This window comes from Vulpes lagopus, chromosome 5 (genome assembly GCF_018345385.1).
Source record: "Vulpes lagopus strain Blue_001 chromosome 5, ASM1834538v1, whole genome shotgun sequence".
NCBI classification, from domain to species: Eukaryota; Metazoa; Chordata; class Mammalia; order Carnivora; family Canidae; genus Vulpes; species Vulpes lagopus.
The window spans coordinates 76,464,999-76,485,299 of NC_054828.1; the positions used below are offsets into that span (position 1 = coordinate 76,464,999).

At 40.8% G+C, this 20,301-nt stretch overlaps 1 protein-coding gene across 3 annotated transcripts; it reads left to right on the plus strand.

Moving 5' to 3' along the window:
* The first annotated feature begins 161 nt into the window (after positions 1-161).
* Positions 162-16,151, plus strand: PRKAB2 (protein kinase AMP-activated non-catalytic subunit beta 2). Of its 3 annotated transcripts, XM_041755740.1 has the most exons (10): positions 162-321; positions 591-771; positions 4,395-4,561; positions 5,403-5,496; positions 5,727-5,847; positions 8,623-8,756; positions 9,434-9,502; positions 9,904-9,971; positions 10,425-10,462; positions 11,590-16,151. In XM_041755740.1, exons 2-9 carry the CDS (start codon positions 616-618, stop codon positions 10,426-10,428), a joined length of 813 nt encoding a protein of 270 aa, XP_041611674.1. In that variant the 5' UTR covers positions 162-321; positions 591-615; the 3' UTR covers positions 10,429-10,462; positions 11,590-16,151. The 3 variants fall into 3 exon arrangements, with proteins under 3 accessions (XP_041611674.1, XP_041611673.1, XP_041611670.1); XM_041755739.1 differs by lacking the exon at positions 10,425-10,462; XM_041755736.1 differs by lacking the exons at positions 9,904-9,971; positions 10,425-10,462.
* Positions 16,152-20,301: the final 4,150 nt, after the last annotated feature.

The following is a 20,301-nucleotide window of genomic DNA, read 5'->3' on the forward strand; positions in this document are numbered from 1 at the left end:
CCCCGCCCCGCCCCGCCCCGCCCCGCCCGAGGCCAACGCGGAGCGGGCGCCCCCGCCTGGCGCGGGAGGCTGCCCACCACCGAGGCGGCGGTGGCGGCTAGAGAGGCCGGCGAGCTCGGGAGCCGTCGCCGCGCGGCCGTAGGGAACGCGCGCGGGGCGGGCCTGGCGGGCCTGGCGCCCCTGGCCTCGTAGCCATTTTAGGAGGAAACCCGGATCTCTGGCCCGGGGCGCGGCTTCAATTTCAATAACTTTATTGGTGGACGTAACCGCAGAACAGCCATCTCACGAGTGGCTAGGGGAGGAGGAAGAGCATCGCGGGAGGTGACTGGGGTGGGGGCGCCCCCGGGCAGTGAACGCGGGGATGCGGGGAGTTCCCCGAAGTGGGTTCCCCCAGCAGCGGGCGTCGGGAGGCGGGTGGCGGGTGGGGGGTGGCTCCGGGCGCTCCCGGAGGCCGACGAAGGAGGGGACCCCGGGCTCGGCTTCCCTGGGGCGGGGATTCCCTGGCCCGGGTCCCCAGGCGCAGGGGCGGAGCGGGGGGCGCCCCGACGCGGCCGCCGGGTGTTAAAGCCCGGGGTCGTTCGCCCCGGCAGGCGGCCCCCGACTCGGGCTACAGCCATGGGAAACACCACCAGCGACCGGGTGGCTGGCGAGCGCCACGGCGCCAAGGCTTCTCGCGCCGAGGGCGCCGGCGGCCACGCGCCGGGCAAGGAGCACAAGATCATGGTGGGGAGTACGGACGACCCCAGCGTCTTCAGCCTGCCCGACCCCAAGGTGAGCCTCCCCGCGCCCCGGCGGCCCAGCGCGGCAGGCCGGCTGTCCGGCTGTCCGGCTCCTCCTCCCCTTCGTGGCTCCTCCTTATCACGCTGACCTAGGCTACGGTTTTCTGAGTTAAAGGGATGGGGCTGGGGGGGACGGAGATGTTGGAGGGCAACTTAGGCCTGCGGTGCTGCCTCAAAATACTATAGAGGCGGAGTTTCTGTTGTTCGCCTGACCTGCTGGCCATATTTTTACGATGGGGACTGTAGAGCCCCCCCCCCGACGCCACACACACACACACACACACACACACACACACACACCCATCCCTGGTTTTCCGAACAGGCAGGGGCCCTCTTGGAGAGTATTGATGAGTTTATAGGTTGTAAACCCTATAGACCCTGGTAGAAAACTTAAAAGAACGGTAGGTTGCCTGAGTGGCTGATCATCTGAGACAGTTTCTCAGGTTTATCCTGAGGTAGGCAAATGAATTTCTTTTTTTCTGATAACCTGTAGGTATCAGTATCATTTCTGCTCTTCTAAGAACCCAGCACTTCGGATCCTCTTCCCCTTTGGCCCGATCGTGAGCAGCAACCACTTGCCTATTTGATACTTTCTCCTCGTCTTGGAGATCAGTAAAGGACTTCCTTTGGCTGACTGCTCAGTTTTCATCTCATCCTTTATATTGTGGTGGCTGAGGTGCTTCCTTCACACCCAGCTACTGGTCAACTGGGAGAGCAAACGATCCAGGATTTCTCCTCTTCCAGTAGGAATTCATGATGTTCCCATCGCTGAAAACGGACAACCCGCAGCTGCCGGGCAGGATTTGAGACCTTGCTCTCAAATCCAAGGACTTCCAGAAAAGCGGCAACTTGTGCCCACCCCTGGATTAGATAGAGTTGACTGCAATGGGATTACCATCTGAATATTTCTAGTCCCATTTAGAGCTGTCAGCATGAAATAACAATAATCCCTCCAGGCAGTCCGAGTGGGAGGAAGTAGAAAAAAATGGAGGGATTGAGGAGATTCAGGTGTGTTTGATGTTTTTTATCACTTCAAACCTTTCACCAAATTGGGGTTTTAGGGAGTAAAGAAATGATTTGCCCCATTGGTAGCACATGAAATTTGGATTCTGTTTATTTTCTTGAATCCCAGTTGAAAACATAACTACAGAAAAAGAAGTGAAGGTGGTTAAAAGAACCATCTTGGGGTTTCTTCTCCATTCCTTTCTTCCTTCTCCCACTTTAGAACTTCTTTCTCAGCATTTGGGCCATCTAGCCAGTCATTTTGAATTTCCTTAGGAGCTTTCTCAAGGTGATCCACCTCCTAATTTTACCCTTTTCCTATGTCAATGACTCAGGATTTAAGTACAGTGTATTTGTCAGACTGACTGCAATAATTGGTGTGCTGAATAAAAGCCAGGTTGCTCCATCTGAAATGGAGCCTATTTTGGTTCCTTCCTTCCCTAACCCCAGTCTTGCCATTTGTGAATAAGAAAATTGGTTCAGATAATTCCTAAGGTCTCTTATACATGTAAAATTTTATAGTTCTCAATCTAGTCTCTTTACTTCTTCCTTCATTGTTTTACTTAAATATTTTCAAACTGTAGTTCTCATTGTTTTGCCTCTTTTCATAATGATTTTGCTGACGATTTAACTTGGAGTAAATGGTCTTTCTGCTAGTCAGCTGCACTCAGGCCTGTCACAGAAATGTCATGTCATATGTGGAAGGGCTTTCTTCCAAAGCCGGGCATATTAATAGTTTGTAGCTTTCAAATTCGAAATTGAAAATACTAAATCATCAAAGTAACTCATAGAAACAGTGGCAGTGGGGCCAACATTGCTTCAAATGCCAGTCCTCTTCAGTGGACTAGGTCAGTGGTTCTCAACCCTGTTTGCACATTAAAATCACCTAAAATTTGTTTAAACACTATATGGAAAATTAGAGACATTTTCCATGTTTCAAAGTAGTTAGAGTAATATAGTAAACTCCTATATACCCATCACCCAGTTTAAACAATGATTAAACAATGATTAAATTTGAACAAATTTATGTCATGTCTATGCCAACCCACTTCCCCCTACCAAATATTTTGAAACAAATTCCAGACATCCTATCAAATATTATTTTATCTGTAAATATTTTAGGATGTATCTGTAAAGTTGAGGTTTTTTCCTTTGTTTAACATAATCACAGTAATAATATTCTCTGTGAAGCTTTTTAAAAACAGGTTCCTAGGTCCCATATGTAAACCAGAATCTGAGTTATTCTTAGGCATATGTAAAAATTTTTGTAATTCTAATGCAGCCAGTCTGGCAAAGGTGCATTCCTTTAGGAATATGGAGATCAAGGTTTTCACTTAAGTCACTTCCTTATGTAATGTGAAAGTCCCTTCAATTCTCTGTTTACTTCAGTTTATGCTGTTACTATACTCATTAGTATAGTTTTGAGGAATGTTGAGAGACAATATGGAAGTCCTTAGCCATTTTGAAAGTAAAGCCCATATGAATAAGTTAATCCTTTTTTTTTTAACCCACATTATTTTATTTGGTGACATTTTGACTTGATACAGTACAGTCCTATTTACCGAAGTCATTTAAACCATTCTGAAGTGGGGGTCAGTAGACTTTTTCTATAAGGGACCAGACAGTAAATATTTTAGACCTTGTGGGCTATACAGTCTCTATCACAACAGTTTGGCTACTATAGCATGAAAATAGCTGTAGATAAATATGTAAATGAGTGAGTGTGGCAATTTTCCAAGAAAAGTTTATTTATAAAAGCATCTGGCTCACTGACCATCTTCTGCCAACTTTTGTTCTAAAGGATGGTAATGAAAATAAACTAAATAAGGAGTCCATTTGTTTTTTCTTTTTAGAATCCTTACAGACCTCATTTGCTATTGAAACGGCTTTTGTTAAAGGAAGCTTCCTTAAACAAAAGCCGTGTTTTTGATCTGATGTTTCTTGAGGGTCCAGAGTTTTCATCCTCACTCCTGAAATAATTAGTATATACCTGGCAGGAGTGAGCAAGTAAGATTTATAACCACTTCTCAAAATTTAAGAAACCAATGATACATGATTTTTTTTATGCTTTTAATGTCCTTTTGTAACCTATTAGCTAAAATGAAGTTTATTAATTATTTACGAATTACAGTATCTCTAACTTGCATTACTACCGATAATTGAGAGTTGATCATACTTACATACGAAAAATACATGGCTAAGTTCATTGCTTTTTATGGAAACATACTTTTTTTCTTATTTTTTTCTCTTAAGAGGTACTCAAAAGTATATCATAATTGCCTGCCTGTGGGTTGATCTGGTAACTGGGAGTAAGCACACCCCCTCCCCCAACTTGTTTTAAAGGGAGATCCAAAGGCTCTGAAAGGGTGAGTGATACATGCAAACTCTAAAGTTAGGTTGTGATTTGGTCAACCCCTGAGCATAAGCTGTTTGACCATTTGGGTCCTAGATGACTTATTTTTCTATAGTTTGTTCAAAATCTGATTCAACTGCTAATTTCAAGGCTTATTGATTCTTACCAGAAACATAGCACCCCTCTCTGCCCTAGGGAGGAGAGTGACCTTTTAAGAATTCCTGGGTCACAATTTAGGGATGACCTAATCCTTCTTACAGCTCCCTGGGGACAAAGAGTTTGTATCATGGCAACAGGATTTGGAGGACTCCGTAAAGCCCACACAGCAGGCTCGGCCCACTGTTATCCGATGGTCTGAAGGAGGCAAAGAGGTCTTCATCTCTGGGTCCTTCAACAATTGGAGCACCAAGATTCCACTGATTAAGAGGTGAAGACAAGTGTTCTTGGTTGAGTCTATAGGGTCCAGGAGTAGGGACCTGATTTCCCTTCTCAGGAGAGAGACCTGGCTGGACTACTCCTCTTCACCAGCTAGGGACTCTCTCTAGAATATTTTCTGTGACCAATAACTACATCTGTGACCTTTTTTTTTTTTTTTTCTTTTTAAATCTCAGTGAGTCAGAGATGTTTTACTGCTTGGAATATCATTACCTCAGAGGAACTTATTCAGCTTTGTGGGTACATTCTTTAGGACTGTGTTAACACAAGTCCTGTCTATGCTTGTGGGAAGTCATCTGTAACTGGCTGAGTCCACTTGCTCTGATTTCTGCACTAAAACAAAACACATGATGTTCTAGGTAATAATGTGAATTGTTGCTTGCAGAGCAATAATGAATTACTTGTTAATCAGAATGGCCCTTCATTTATATGTAGGTCATTTTTTCAGAAAAGGCTCACCAAAATTTGGAAGGGGTATCTTGAGGCACTTCTGTATTCTGAAGCTACCTGCTATCTTATTTACACTTGTGAGGGATCTGTTCCTAAAGCAAATTAGTTGCACTAAGGTGAACCATTTTGGGGGATTAACATCTATTATTCTTTTCCAGATATTAATTAAGAACTAAAGTTATTGGGACGGGCTGGCAAATATATGCTCAAGGTGATACAGAAAAGGAGAATGAGTCTATAAATTATTTTTATTCCATGGGGAACAATCGCTTAGGATTGTGGGAGATCATTGGTATGATGTTGTGAATGTCTCATGGTTTTTATATTTGCATTCTGTCTTCTAACAGGAACTTGGTCTGTTAACTTTGTGTTTTCTTCTGTAGCCATAATGACTTTGTTGCCATCTTAGACCTCCCTGAGGGAGAGCACCAGTACAAGTTTTTCGTGGATGGACAGTGGGTTCATGATCCGTCAGAGGTAAGGTCTTGATCTCCAAGGGTAGCCATTATCTTAACTATGTTCTTTTGGCTGTTACTCCCTTTGGTATCAAACATCATTCCTGTCAGGATTGATGGGCTCCTACACTGGAGGATTTCTCTCTTGATTAAAGATGGAGGTGCTGAGTAAGATCATTTTTTAAAATAGGAGTTAGATGGAAGCGATGAATTAAAACAGGGTTTATGAATGTTTTCCATTCATTGTTTCAGCCTGTGGTTACCAGTCAGCTTGGCACAATTAACAATTTGATCCATGTCAAGAAATCTGACTTTGAGGTGTTTGATGCTTTAAAACTAGATTCAATGGAAAGCTCGGAGACATCTTGTCGAGGTAATTTTGTAGTATTTGCTCTTTCTTAATGTGTTTTTCTTACAATGCAAGTTTCTTCCTAAGAGTGGTTTTTGTCTTTTCATTTTCTCCTCAAGAATCTTCTGAATCATATATGCGTTATATGTACATATATGTATATTTTTCCTCTAAACGTTTAGATCTCCTCTGAGAGAAAAGAAATCTCAGTGTATTTGATTTAAAAACTTTTTAAAAAGATTTTATTTATTTGAGACAGTGAGAGAGAGCATGAGCTGAGGGAGATGGAGAAGGAGAGGCAGACTCCCGGCTGAGTAGGGATCTCTATGCAGGTCTCTCTCCCAGGACCCTGGGATAATGACCTGAGCCAAAGGCTAACTGAGCCACCTAGGTGCCCCATGATTTCAAACTTTTTAACTAGGATCTACAGCAAGACATTTGTTTTACATTATAACTCAATTCTCTCTCTCTCCCCATCCACCCCCCCACGCCTGTAACACAAGTCTCAGCAGAATGTGTGTCTTTGTTACATGTGATACCCCCCCCCTTTTTTTTTAAGGGATTTTCTTTAGAAGAAAAAAAAAGATTTTATTTATTCATGAGAGACACAGAGAGAGAGGCAGAGAGGCAGAGACACAGGCAGAGGGAGAAGCAGGCTCCATGCAGGGAGCCCGACGTGGAAATCTATCCCAGGTCTCCAGGATCAGGCCCTGGGCTGAATGTGGCACTAAACCGCTGAGCCACCCGGGGTTGCCCCATGTGATACAGTTTTTTTTCTATTTTATACTTTCTTTCATGAGCTTCCAAAGTGCTTTATAGTTTAAAAATCTACTTCTGGTAATATTTCAAGTTTTCATTGACCTTTTGACAATTTACCCAACCCAGGCTAGTTTTGTTTAGTTTGCCTTGTTTAGCTGCATTAGTTTAATCCTGCCAGTTTGATAGGTTGGCTGGCAGTATTTTTTTATTTAGTCCTCTAACTATGGCAGCCTTTGGGGGGAAAGGGTTACAAAAACCCACAACTCTTTGGTATATATGTTAACTGAAGTTTTGTAAGTTTTGGTTAAAAAAAAATGTTCTTGGTAGAGGAAAAGACCTGTATCCTTTGGTTTCTCCCAATGTTACTTTTCCATGGCTTTCATCGCATTTGCTCCAGCATCAGAAGAGTGATTTGCTAACCACATCCACAGTTACCATCTCAGTATGCTACATTGAAGGCTATAACTATCTAAAGAACTGGGCACCTTATTTCCAGTGAGCACACTTTGTGTGTTCAAAGCCTGCTACTCACTAACTTTGAAGTCATGGACTATTCTTCAACCTTTCTGGTTCTCAGTTCCGTATCACTAAAATCAGAGGCTTAGAATCGCAGTGATTCTCAGCTGAGGAGACACAAGCTTCAGTGGAGCATATTAGAATCTCAGGGCACAAGGGTGGTTTATGTAGCTTCCAAAAGACCAGCAGTATAGTAATTGTTTGTTTATGAAAATCATGCAAATATTTTCATCATATAAGCTCAGAAAATAAAGGTGAACATTCTTCTTGACTGGTGGGGCAGTGGTTAACAAGGGTTTAATTATACTGAATTAAATGATGAGACCACTTGCAGCTCTACGTTTTTGCATTATATGATTCTGGCGAAGCAACTGATGAACAAGAGACATAGAATCAAAATTATATAGAAAGAGAACTAGCATACTTTTGATATTTCTCTCTTCTCTCTTTCACCCAATTTCCTGATTTACTTTGTATCTGTATAGATTTAACTATTTTGGACTTTTCATATAAATAGTATCACACAATATGTGGTCTTTGGTGTTTGGCTTCTTTCACTTAGCATGTTTCCAGAGTTCATCCATGTTGTAATATGTATTAGTACTTCACTCCTTTTTATGGCTGAATAAAATTCCACTGAATGGATATGTGATTTTGTTTATCCATTCATTAACCGATTGACATTTGGATCATTTCTACTTTTTGTCTAGTATAAACAGTGCTCTTCTGAACATTTGTGGTCAAGTCTTTGTGTGGACATATGTTTTCATTTCCCAAGACTATGACTGCTTTATTTTAACTTTTGGAGGAATTACCCAATTGTTCTCCAAAGCTGCTACACCATTTTACATTCCTGCCAGCAATGGGGATAGTAAAAAGGTTCCAATTTCTCCACAGCCTCACCACCAATTATTATTGTGTTCTTTATCATAGCCATTTTAATGAGTGTAGAGTGGTATTTGATTTACATTTCCCTAACAACTACTACGTTGTTAGTAGTCTTGTCATCATTGTTGCAGTCATTGTAATGTCAGCAGTCTTAGAGTTGATAACCTTGTTGTTTGTTGCTTGGGTGGAAAAAAGGAAAAACCTAATTTTTTCACATCGTTTGACAGTTTACAAAGCATTGTCATATCTGCTAACTCATTTGATTCCTGTAAAAACATTGTGAAATAGGATAGGGATTATTATTGTCAGTTTATGAATGAAGAAACTGACTGTAGTAAAAGGACTTGTCCCAGGTTATACAATTGATAAATAGAGTAGCTCTTCTCTGAACCTACATCTTTCACTCCTCATCTCCTCCTCTGTCCTCCACATCATGTTGCCATGTTGAAGAATTTCAGGGTCCATGTTCAGGATAACTCAGACTCTCTTTGTCTTACATGGTAGACCCAGCAGGTTACAAGTATATGATCGATGACTTCTACCATATTTAATATTAGCTGCCATGTAGTGACAGTTTTTTCATATATTTTTACTGGCTCTTCAACTTTCTCTTATATTTGGATAAATATCTTCCAGACCTTTCCAGCTCTCCCCCAGGGCCTTATGGTCAAGAAATGTATGTATTTCGATCCGAGGAAAGATTCAAATCCCCACCCATCCTACCTCCTCACCTTCTTCAAGTTATTCTTAACAAGGACACTAATATTTCTGTGAGTATCCTAAGAGAATTGCTGGGGCATGTTGGTGTTACTAGGACTGTTTGAGCCAAAGTTAGTAATCCTAAAGGTTGGGATTATTACAAAGCTGTGTTGAGAATATAAATCATACATATCAATAGCATTAAAGATTCCTTTTTCCAAGTCTGAATTGTGACTTGTCCAGGTACTGATATCAAAAGTCATAGTTATCCTCTGGGCCTAACAATATTAGAATCAATTTCTGGGACTTCTGTTCCAACACAAGATAAGGCACACTTACCATCTGGGGATATACAAAAGGAGTATAGGGGGTTTGGGTTGGGGTTTTTTGGTCCATATAATTTATATCTCTAGTCAATTTACTTGATTCCCACTAAGATTATTTTTTGCTTCTTAACACAAATCTATATATGTTGTGGGCAAGATTTTTGTTTTAGCTCTGTTAAGGGAGATAAATAGAAGCGAAGGTATAGAGTTTCTGCCCTGGACTCAGAATTTTCCTAATTCTCTGTAATGAGAACATAATGATTGATATATATTAGGTTGAGTGTATTATTTAAAAGAAATACATATTCTAGTATAGAGTTTCTCAACAGTTCCAAAGAGCTCTAAGGAAGAGTAAATTAAACTGTTTGCTTTAAAACTGTGCATTTAACCTTAGTCAGTGATTTTTTTTTTTTCCTCCTTAGTGTGACCCAGCCTTGCTTCCTGAGCCCAATCATGTTATGCTGAACCATCTCTATGCATTGTCCATTAAGGTAAGTGGTGGGCCTGGCTCTTCCCAAAATGGCAAGGCAAGGGTAACAGATGTTCTCCAGTGGTTACTTGCCCTGCTACCTCACTGAAGCTAAAGCTGGCTGTAATGGTCAAATTATAGGAAAAGAAGTTTCTTTTTTTTTTTTTTTTAAACTAGTAGATGGGTTTTTTGTTTGTTTGTTTTTAATCTTAGTCCCTATCCCAATGTTCTGGCTAGCTGAATTGCCCTGTGACTGAATGAACTTTTTTCTTCCTGCTTTCTTTTTGGATAGCTATAACCTTTGTACGACCTACTCAATTAAATTAGAGTTCATTAGCACTAGGATTTCATTTGCAGATGAAGCAAGTTTATCCTCTAGTTCAGAGACTGCTTGAATGTGATTTAGACGTTTGACTTTTAAAGGTGGATGTGAGCTGCTTTTGGGTTCTTCAGTCATATACACTCACTGGCTCCATCGTTTTCTGCACCAGGTAAAGGAGAAATGTGACCACATTTGCTCTGTCCCCTCCAATTCTAGAGTCCTTTTTAGTTTCTCTACTGCTTTAGAGTCTGGGTTGAAAATACACATTCAATCTTGTCATGTTTTTGTGGTGTGGCTTTTGGAATGAGGTTTTATAGCTCATAGGTTTATGAGCTCTGTAGTTACTGGACTAGGCTGATTATCATCACAATCACCTGGGAAATTTGTAAAACTACCATTCAAAGTCTACCTCCCCAGAGATTCTGAATAAGTGCATCTAGGATGGATCCCCAGTAATTGTTTTTTAAGCTGCTTATATTTCTTAGATGTGCATCCCGATTAGAGAGATCACTGATACAGCTATCTTTAGCAGATTATGTAGTACTTTTCAAATATATATTACTGAATTTAATTTTTGTAATAACCTTGTGGGTAAGTATTATTTTTAACCCCTGTTTTATAGATAAAAGAAAATAAGGCTCAGAGAAGGTCATAATGCCAGTAAGTACCAGAGAGAGGACGGAGGTCCTCCTGTCCTCATTCCATGTTCTTTCCTAGAGATCACTGCTTCAGGTCTTTCAAAGTAGGTCTTTCTTTCACCTGCTTCTCATCTCTATCAAACCCTACCTGGAGTTGAATTTTTTACCTGCTTAACTTCTGTCATATTTAAGCTATGACCAGCATAGTCTGGTCATAGAAGGTTAGTCTGAGAAGCATTCATTGTAGATAATACAGCATATGGGAAAATGGGAAGATGCATTGGTTTCTCAGTTGGATTTCCTGGAGCTCCGTGGGATCAGACTGAGTATTGCCTCCTGTAACTGCTCCTTGGCTATCAACTGATACTCTCACAGGGCTACCATCTCCCATGTCATACTCTTGAGCTAACACAGCCAGGAAAAGAGTACCTCTTACTCTTCATATTGGTTCTGACCCAGGTCCAGGTCTTGATTACTGTGATTCAGCTTGGCCTTGACCCATTCCTGGTTCTGTCAGATTGTTTAGGCTGTTTGGAGTTGATCCATCGGATTGAGTGTCTTTCCAAAGAAGTTTTTGGGGTCCACTTTGTTCAAGGATGTAGAGGGATTCCTGAGTCTCCTTTTGATTAGAATGAACTTTTTAAGTTCATCCCTGGTATTAAGTGGAAATCAGACCTGCTTTGGGGCTTGGAAATGGGTGGGGAGGAAGGATCATTGCCATTTCTTCTCATTGCATTTTAGACTTCCTTCTAAAAATGAATGTCAGGATTTTTTTTTCCATGCTAGTTTTAAGCCCAATATTCAATTTTGAAGTGGGGAAAGAAGTGAGGTAGGAGACTAATATTTCTTCACCTATTATGTGTCAGATACTGTGCCAGATACTCTCATATAATCATCAGAGCCACCTTCATGGTAGGTGTTGTCCTTTGTCATGATGAGAAAAAAGGCTTAAAGGCATAAGTAGATTACTCAGGGCCACAAATAGAGAAGTCAGGATTGGAATTTAAGTTGAGTTGACTCCCAAACCAACCTGTTTCTGTAATATCAACTGTCTCTGTTAAATGTGACAGACTGAGGGACTGATGGCTGGGGAAGAGCCACTTATCATCTGAACTAGCGAATTAGCTGCATGTTTTCTTTCCCTTGCAGGACAGTGTGATGGTCCTTAGTGCAACCCATCGCTACAAGAAGAAGTATGTCACTACTCTGCTGTACAAGCCTATCTGAAGGGATCCCTTCCTGCCTCCCAGGATTTAAGAGAAGCACCTCCCTTGCCTTTCTGGACTGGATCAGTCTTACTTAAGACTGGAAGGCTAATTTGCTTTGAGGCTGATATGTGTGTTTCAGAGCCTTTGAGTAGGATGCTCTGCTTTTGCATTTGATTGCAGACGAGAGCTTTATGAGTTCATGGAATTTATTTTTAAGAAAAAAAATTATATATATATATATATATATATATAGACATATATATATACATCTATGAGAGGAAAGTTAATGGAAGCCTCCTAGCTAGATGTGTTCTCTCTGCCTGTGGGGCCTCGCCAAGACCAGTTTGGGGGAGCTGCAGGAAGAACCATTAAAGGAAGCTTTTTTCCTAGAATGAATGAAGAGCCAACTCTCAGGATCCTTGTTGGGTAGAGATTCTACTGCTACCTTAGCTTTCCAAGGGATGGGCTTGTGCCAGACATCTGCCCTCCTTTCAGGGGCAGCTTTTCTTGCATGGGTTCTCTGTATTCCTAGAGTATGTGGCACAACCTGTGCTTTTTATACCAGATGCCCCGCAGGAACCCTTTTTCTTTTCATTTCACTTCACTTGTTGCTTTGATAACCTTCAGATCATTATCCCTTTCCTAACACAAAACTCACTGGCAAGTGACCCCTTCTTCCAAAGCTATGTGAGACGTGACCTACAGCACAGACTAGGGCTGACAGAAAGTCTCCTTTTCTGCCCAGCATAGGCCTGGGCCACTTTGTTACCACTTGTTTTAACTCCTAATAAGGAAAATATGTCTCAGCATTATAGGAAAGGCAGAGTGTAGAAGGTTGACTTCCTTGTTTTAGCTTAGTGCCATCACGGCTCAGGCTGTCCCAGCGCATTCCCATAGGTTTTCCCACCAGGCCTGGCCCTGCTTCCATATTTTCTTTCACAGATAGCATTGAAGGTAGAAGTGAAACCAAGGAAAACTTTAATGTCTTTCATCCTTGGGAGATTTTTATGTGCCTACATTTTTCTTTAAAAAAATGCCTTTTCATTGTTCTTAAGAGACCGAATAGGAAAATTTTAGGCTCTTGATAAATGGTTCCCAAGATTTTCTTCAACAAGAAAGTAGTAAGTAGTCAAGCCTTCTGCAATCTGACATTAATGTGGCCAACCCTGTGCATGTCACTATGCTGAACACTGTTCTAGATACAAATTCAGGCTCATTTGGTGCCCCTAAAAAGATCCTTCAGCTTAGAGACTCAATAGGCCAAGAAGCAAGAAAGTCCCCCCAGGATTCCTAACCATGAACATTATTGCTTCCCTGCACCAAGTACAAACGGGATTGTTTTGTTTTTCTCTTTTTTAAAAGTGTTTGATGAAGAAGTGGCATCAATGATTTTCATTTGTGGAATGAAAAGTAGCTATCCAGTCCACTCTTGGGGTTCAGAGATAAAACTTTTTCCCAAGTATCTGTGGCTCTTCCATTACAGATAAATGCAAATCAAAACACTTAACACTGAAGGAGGCCAAACTTGATGCTCGAGAGATACCTGGACTGTTAGGATGTGTCCAGCCACACCAAAAGGGCACCCATAGGTCAGTTTAGCTACCTCCTGTCTTTCCTATTTAAAGCTGATTATACAGTTGTCTTTGGGTGTGTAGACCTTAGATGCTGGGATGGAGGCAGTAGGGCACTGGGGTTGTTTTGCTGGGAATGTAAATTGCTGAGTGCTTTGAGGGTTACCTGATGAAAGTAGGTACTGCTTTAGCCACTCAAGGACCCTTCTGCAGTAAAAAGCTCTTGTGGGAAACTTTTTAGGGTCCCAAGCACTTTTTGAGTGGTGTGTTATTTTAAAAATCCAAGCTGAATCCTAATGTACTCTCAGGATCTACATTGTCTTTAGTTATACTATTGTTTTTTCCAATACCCATTAAATAAGTGGGCCACTTAGGAGAATTCAAATTGTTGTTACATGGAGGATTTTGTTACACTACTATTTCTTGTCAACAGTATTGAAGTGTAATTGCCTATGTGTTCTGTATTAAAATTTTTACACAGATGTATCAGTAGAGTGGGACAGGAGAAGTTTCTCAGGCAAGAGGCTTCTGTGAACTAGCTCTGGCTCCAGTGACACTAGGTCTTGGTGCTTGTAGTCTTCATATCTTCCAAATCTGGATATGTGCAAAAAGGGTCAGTCTTCTAAATTCTTCGGTAATCTCCCAGCCAAATGTGAAATGAGAGCCTACCAGCCAGTATAGAAGAAGACTGGCAAGGGCAACTGGATGATGCCTCCTTCAGCACTGTTCCTTCTCTGCCCTGCTAATATACCCTATGGCCCTGAGAAGCCCTATCACACATAGTCTGTCCCTAAGAAACAGTTCCAGAAGGTAGAGAGGGAAAGAGGAAGGTAGCCCAGAGTACAACCAACTCATTCTTTTATGTTAGTTAAAGGGATAGTTTATTTTCTGCAGAAGAGAGCTTGGCAGATTTTGAAAATGCATAAAGGCAGGAAAAAAAAAAACCTGCTCTTTAGCCTTTAAAAAAAAGTTTACTTTTCTGTGGGTTTTTTTTCTTTGTTTTTTTTTTGTTTTGTTTTGTTTTGCTTATAGGAGTTTCAGAGAATCAAAGAAGAGTTAGAAAATCACTCTTTAGGAGGGCTAACCCTTCACGGACTGCAGCTTGATTTGGGGGTTATGGGGAAAACGAAGAGTGAGCTGAGGAAGATACTAGAAAATTAAAGGCTTAACTCAGAGCTAAAAATAGCCTTTTTGTTGTTAATTAAATGAGATATACTGGTATCCTTGTATCTCCTTGTACAGAACCTACTGTATAAAGCATCCCGTTGTCTCTTTTTCCTTGTCTCTACCCTTTCTTCTATATTCTGCTTTACCTTCGTTTGTAAAACTGACTTTACTAGAGTCTCAGGTCAAACATTACCTAAAACAAATGTCAGTCATTTTGCTGGTAATGGTCATGGTTATTAGCTTGCATGAAGCTTAGAGTTGAATGGGATTGGGTCACTCTGTAACACCCACTATGGGCATACCTGGCCTCGAGTGTTGGCTTTTTTTTTTTTTTTTAACAATGCTTATATGGTAGAGAAACCCTGTAAAAGAAGAATCCAAGAAGAGATTCTGAGAGAATCATACAAACCCAGGCCTCCCTACAATTATTTCTTGTCTCTTGTATACCTAGTGGATCTGAGATAAAACCTTTGCAAAGTGTCAGTACTCTGTGTATGCTGCTAAAATGAAGTTAAGTTGGAATGAAGTGTTACCTCCAGACTGTGCTTATATTAATCTGGGTATAAATGAAGGAGACATACTAATGATAGAAATCCCTGCTTCTAACTGGGGAAATAGGGCTTTTAAAATTTTGACCTCATATGCAACGATATGCAATAGTCTATGTTGTATGTGTTTGAAAAATATTCTCAGAGATTTCTAAGTCCTCATGTTCTAGTGATTCGGGGCATAGGCTTATGAGCAGATAACACAGTTTGTTCGCATATTATTTGGGCTCATCCTTACAGCCAAGTCCTTGTGGTCTTCTATCAGGGACTGCTAGCTCCCATGGGATAGAGCACCTGGGAGTGGTAGGGGTTACGGAGACTCTAGATCTAGGCATTTGTTTCTCCATAAGCACCCATCATAGTGGAAGGTTGAGGGGCTCTTGTTTCTGCAGTGAACCCAAATTTCTGGAGTAAAAGGGCCAAATCTATTTTTTAAAACTATAAGAAGAAAGAAAAGAGAGAGACAGAAATCTCAAGAGTCTGTTACTTAAGAAATCCAATTCTTAGCAATGGAATCCCTATAGGATTCAAATGTGGACTTTGTCTCGATTTGCTTTTCTCTATTGTGCTTTGAAATGATTTGTTTCATTAAAAATGAAGTCTTTTATTAGTTCCAACACTAGTTGGAGTTGAATTAATTGTGTGTAGCACAGTGCTTTTGCAGTAAGATTGCTGTGAAATGCCAAACACTGTGGATTTTGTAGTCAGGTTAAATGGTCGAAGGATACCTACCTACCATAAGTATTATATTATGTATTTGATCAGATCATCATCTTTTCTGTTCCTATTCACTGAACATTTACCTTACCTAGGTTACAGTTTTAGAACAGCCAAAGCTCACTGATGTCAGTTAGTCCTAATCTCCACACTGGGCCCCATATGTGAGACTTGTTTGAATTTTGGTAGATTGGAGGATGCTAGTTATTATTTCACTGAAGCATTTTGGATGAGTGCAGCTCTGTCATAAAAGGGGAATAAGACTATAATTTGGAAGAGAATTAAATACGTGAATCCTCCTTTAAATGGTGCTTTTTGTAACCTTTAAGTGCTGAGGTACAGAGCTGCTTCTCGGTATTCCACAAAGGATTGGCATATAAGAATGGATTTTAAAGCTTTTCCCCAAATGTAATTTGTTACTGGACTATGTGATGTAACACATACAGAAATGTGAGGTTTTTTCCCATAAAACTGTTGAATAAAGTATTATACAGCAATAATACTTGAGTTCTTCATGGGTCACTAATTATATTATAAAGATCTATCTGCTTTGGTAGTCTCAGAACCACACAAACACCTCTGTGTAAAGAGAGAAGTTGTAGGTGTATGACACAAATCATCCATCTGCTACTTCTCCTCTTTGTTCCAGGCTATGCCATTATTAACTAGAGGAATGCAAACTCAGTGATTTGAAATTTGGCATGTTCTGTAAATCTGCATACTTAGCTGTTATCCTGTGCTAGATTTGCTGAGACCCTAGACTAGGGGTTTTCACCCCTATCTCTACATTCATACCACCTCTGCAGGTTCTGTAAAAATACTGATGTCCCATCAACTACTTCATCCCTAATTAAATGGAAATATCTGATACGGGATCTAGGCATCTGTATTAAAGCCCCCAGATGATTCAAATGCACATCCAGGAAGAAGATCCTCCCTACTTATTCTTACTATCAGACAATACTTCATTATATATGAAAGCAGATTATGTGCTTCATTCTGACAGAAAATCACTCTCCTTGAATGGCTTTGTTCTTGATGGAAACAGGATAATTTTGGCTTCCATCGCTTTATTTCACAGAGTTCTTACATAGCTGACCTCTGGACTTTTCCTAAAACAACATAGACTCCACTGTATTTGCCACTCTACAGCATCTAACATGGGTTAAATTTCTTTGAGGGAGACCAGAGAAAGGACACTGGGAATGGTTAGCTAAAAGAGTAGAGGAGGTGATGAGAGAAGTGAAGTATGAAGGGGTGAAGTGGGGCAAGTGATGAAGACTGGTGGTTGCAGAAACAACAAACATTAACCTCAACCCCCAGGAGCAGATCAAAAACTAACTGCAGACAAGGCACAGTGCCAGATGTGATGTGGACTAGCCTCTGACAGAATGCTCTCCTAAATATGCACCCTGGTCACTGAAATGGCATGGCATCAGAATTCTATCAAAGCCCAAACTTGCATTGGTGTGTGCTTCCTGAAGCATTTCTCTCTGGCCCACTTGGCTGGGGTCTTAAATTCCTTCCAGAGTCCCCTTGTCCTCTGTCCTGTCACTTATAACACAGGATCTTCAAAGACTTCCTGAATCTCTCCCCTTCCCTCCTTCATCCAGCAGAAGTCTTGAGTACCTCCTCTCTTTCCTCAACACATTCCTTGGCCCCAGGGCACTTACACTGGCTCAAGATGAATGTTCTCCGTGCTCTCCTACCAGTTAGAATTATTCAGGCACTTAATTGTGCTCCAAAGGAGACTTCTGTCATGAGACTTTTCTCTTTTCATTGACTTCCTAGGGGGTAGGGCAAGGTTCTCTGTCAGAAGACCTAAAGTCCATATGATGTATGATATGTTTAAACCATAAGCAGGTTTTAACAAACTTCTCTACTACTTCTGAACTAGTTTAGCTTCACTACAGCTTCCAAAGCCCACCTTCGTGATAAATTATGATAAGAACATCAGGTAAGAATACTAAGCCCCTGAAATAGCCACCAAGATTACTGCAGACCTGTGTAGCTGGATCTTAGGGGAAGCCTTAACCCCAGGTCGACTGATTCCTCAAAACTATGACCTATACCCTAGCTTAGTTCTTGTTTCCAGAAATCTTAATTATAGATTACAATAGTTCTGGGTCACAACACAGAAGTTAGGTGTTGAGATCAGGTAGTGGGAGGGTGTTGCATTCAGTTGGATCTCAGAAAATATTTTGGGGGGTCGGGAGACAGGCTGAGGATATTTTGGATGTTTGGGGTTTTCTGTTTTATCCACAAATGGAAACATTTCTGCCAACCTGAAGATAGTGTTTCTTTTTCTCCCCCAATTAGCAGATCTGGTTTATAGGTTATCTAGGAGAGTGACCTAGAGTTAGGATATCTGGGGACAGAATAGAGGAATTTGACAATCCAGGGATCTACCTATATAAAGAGCCAGACTGAGCTTAGAACTTCTAGCTATAAAAGAGAACTATAGCAGCAACCAGGTCTAGATGAACTCAAGTTCATGAAACAAGGTAGAACTGTCCAAGATGAACTGAGATCACTAGTTATTCCCTGTAGCAGTTGCTGATGCTGCGCATGGACTGAAGACTGGACTTTGCCCAGGCAGAGGATATCTGATGGGATAAAGTAAAACCAACAAAGCTCTTACTGTCATGTAGTGATAAAGGGATGACTTGAAAACTTGAGGGACTTCAGATGCATTGTTAGTTTTCCCCAAAGGATACTTACTGAGGTCTGAACTTACGTGGGATGCTTAAGAGCTAGCACAAAGGGGTGGCTCAGTCAGTTGAGCATCTGACTCTTAATTTTGGCTCAGGTCATGATCTCAGAGTCAGTAGGAAGTCGGCTTCTTCCTCTGCCTCTGTCCCTCCCCCCCACTAGTGCACACTCTTGCATGCACTAGTTCTCTCTTTACCAAATAAATAAAATGTTTAGAAAAAAAAAGAATATCTATAGGAATACAAAGACATGCTGCAGTCAACAAGGTAAACAGTCACAATATTTGATATCCAATCAAAAATAACCAGGAGACTTTTGTTTCTCATCAAAATAACAGGGACTAGATTTACCCTCCCACCTAAAACAATGAGCCATCCAGATGGAATATATGAAACAATGGTTTTCAGTGAAACCAAGCAGTAAAGAACAGTGATCCTTGAAATATGGGAAACAAATGAAATGAGCCCTTTAATTGCCTAAGTGGACTTCCTTGAGAATTTCCAGGCTGGTGAACTGCCTGAGTTGAGGACACAGAGCTAAGAGTCTTCAGAATCCAACTCTGCTAGAAGCACAGGGTAGAGTACTAAGGAAAGAGAGCTACACACAGATAGAGCTTTTTTTTTTTTTTAAGATTTTATTTATTCATGAGAGACACACAGAGAGAGAGAGGCAGAGACATAGGCAGAGACATAGGCAGAGGGAGAAGCAGGATCCATGCAGGGAGCCCGATGTGGGACTCAATCCCGGGACTCCAGGATCATACCCTGGGCCGAAGGCAGGCGCTAAACCACTGAGCCACCCAAGGATACCCAGACAGAACTTAATCAGCAGAGAGTTCCTTTGTGTATAAAGCAGAGTACTGACCAATGCACGTGCAAAAAGACACTTTCTGAGTCTAGATAAAGAACCATCAGAAAGAATAAAGAGAATAGCACCCAGACCTCATACAGGGCCAGGAATAGTCTCTGCTCCTACCAGCCTGGTAAACTTCATAATTTGTGGAATAATGAGTATAATACTCAGCAGAGTCTTGCCTTAGTTGGGGAACAATTAACCCAAAACAAAATGCTTGTGGTAGGCAGAATAATGGCCCTCCAAAGATGTCTATGTCCTAATTCCCATAATCTATGAATATGTTGGATCACATGCCAAAAGGAAACTAAGATTGCACATGGAATTAAGTTTGCTAATCAGTTGACCCTAAGATGGGCGGGAGGGGGTGGTTAACTCTGGATTATTCAGGTGGATGGACCCAATCTAATAAGTGCAAAAGGGAGGTCAGAGTGATATAATATGAAAAGGACTCAACCTGCTCTTCTTGGTTTTGAAGATAGAAAAAGAAGACCGAAGCCAAGGAATGTGCATAGCTTCTAAGAGTTAGAAAAGACAAGGAAATGGATTATCCCATGGAGCCTCCAGAAAAACAAAAACAAAAACACAGACATCTTTATTTTATTCCAGTGAGAACCATTTTGGATTTATAAACTACTGTAAACTAATAAATCTGTGTCATTTTAAGGCATTAAGTTTGTTGTAATTTGTCACAGCGGCAATAGAAAATGAATACAACACTGCTATCATCTCACCTAACATCTCAAATGCAAAAGCCATGGGATCAAGCTGCTTCCAAGTAATTTAACTCATCCTATAACAAAGCTAAAGAATATATACAAAAAAAAAAAAAAAAACCCACAAAAATATCCTGTACCAATCAAGACAAAACTTACAATGTCTGGCATTGAATTTTAAAAATGTGAGCTATTCAGAGAAATAGGATGATCAAACCATAATGAGAAAAAAAATCAATCAATTCAAAATGACTCAGAATTGACACAAGAGGTTAGAAATAGCAGACAATGAAAGTGGAAAAATTATTATTATTTTATATTCCATATGTCAAAAATATAGAGAGAGACTTAATATTTCTTGAAGATTTAT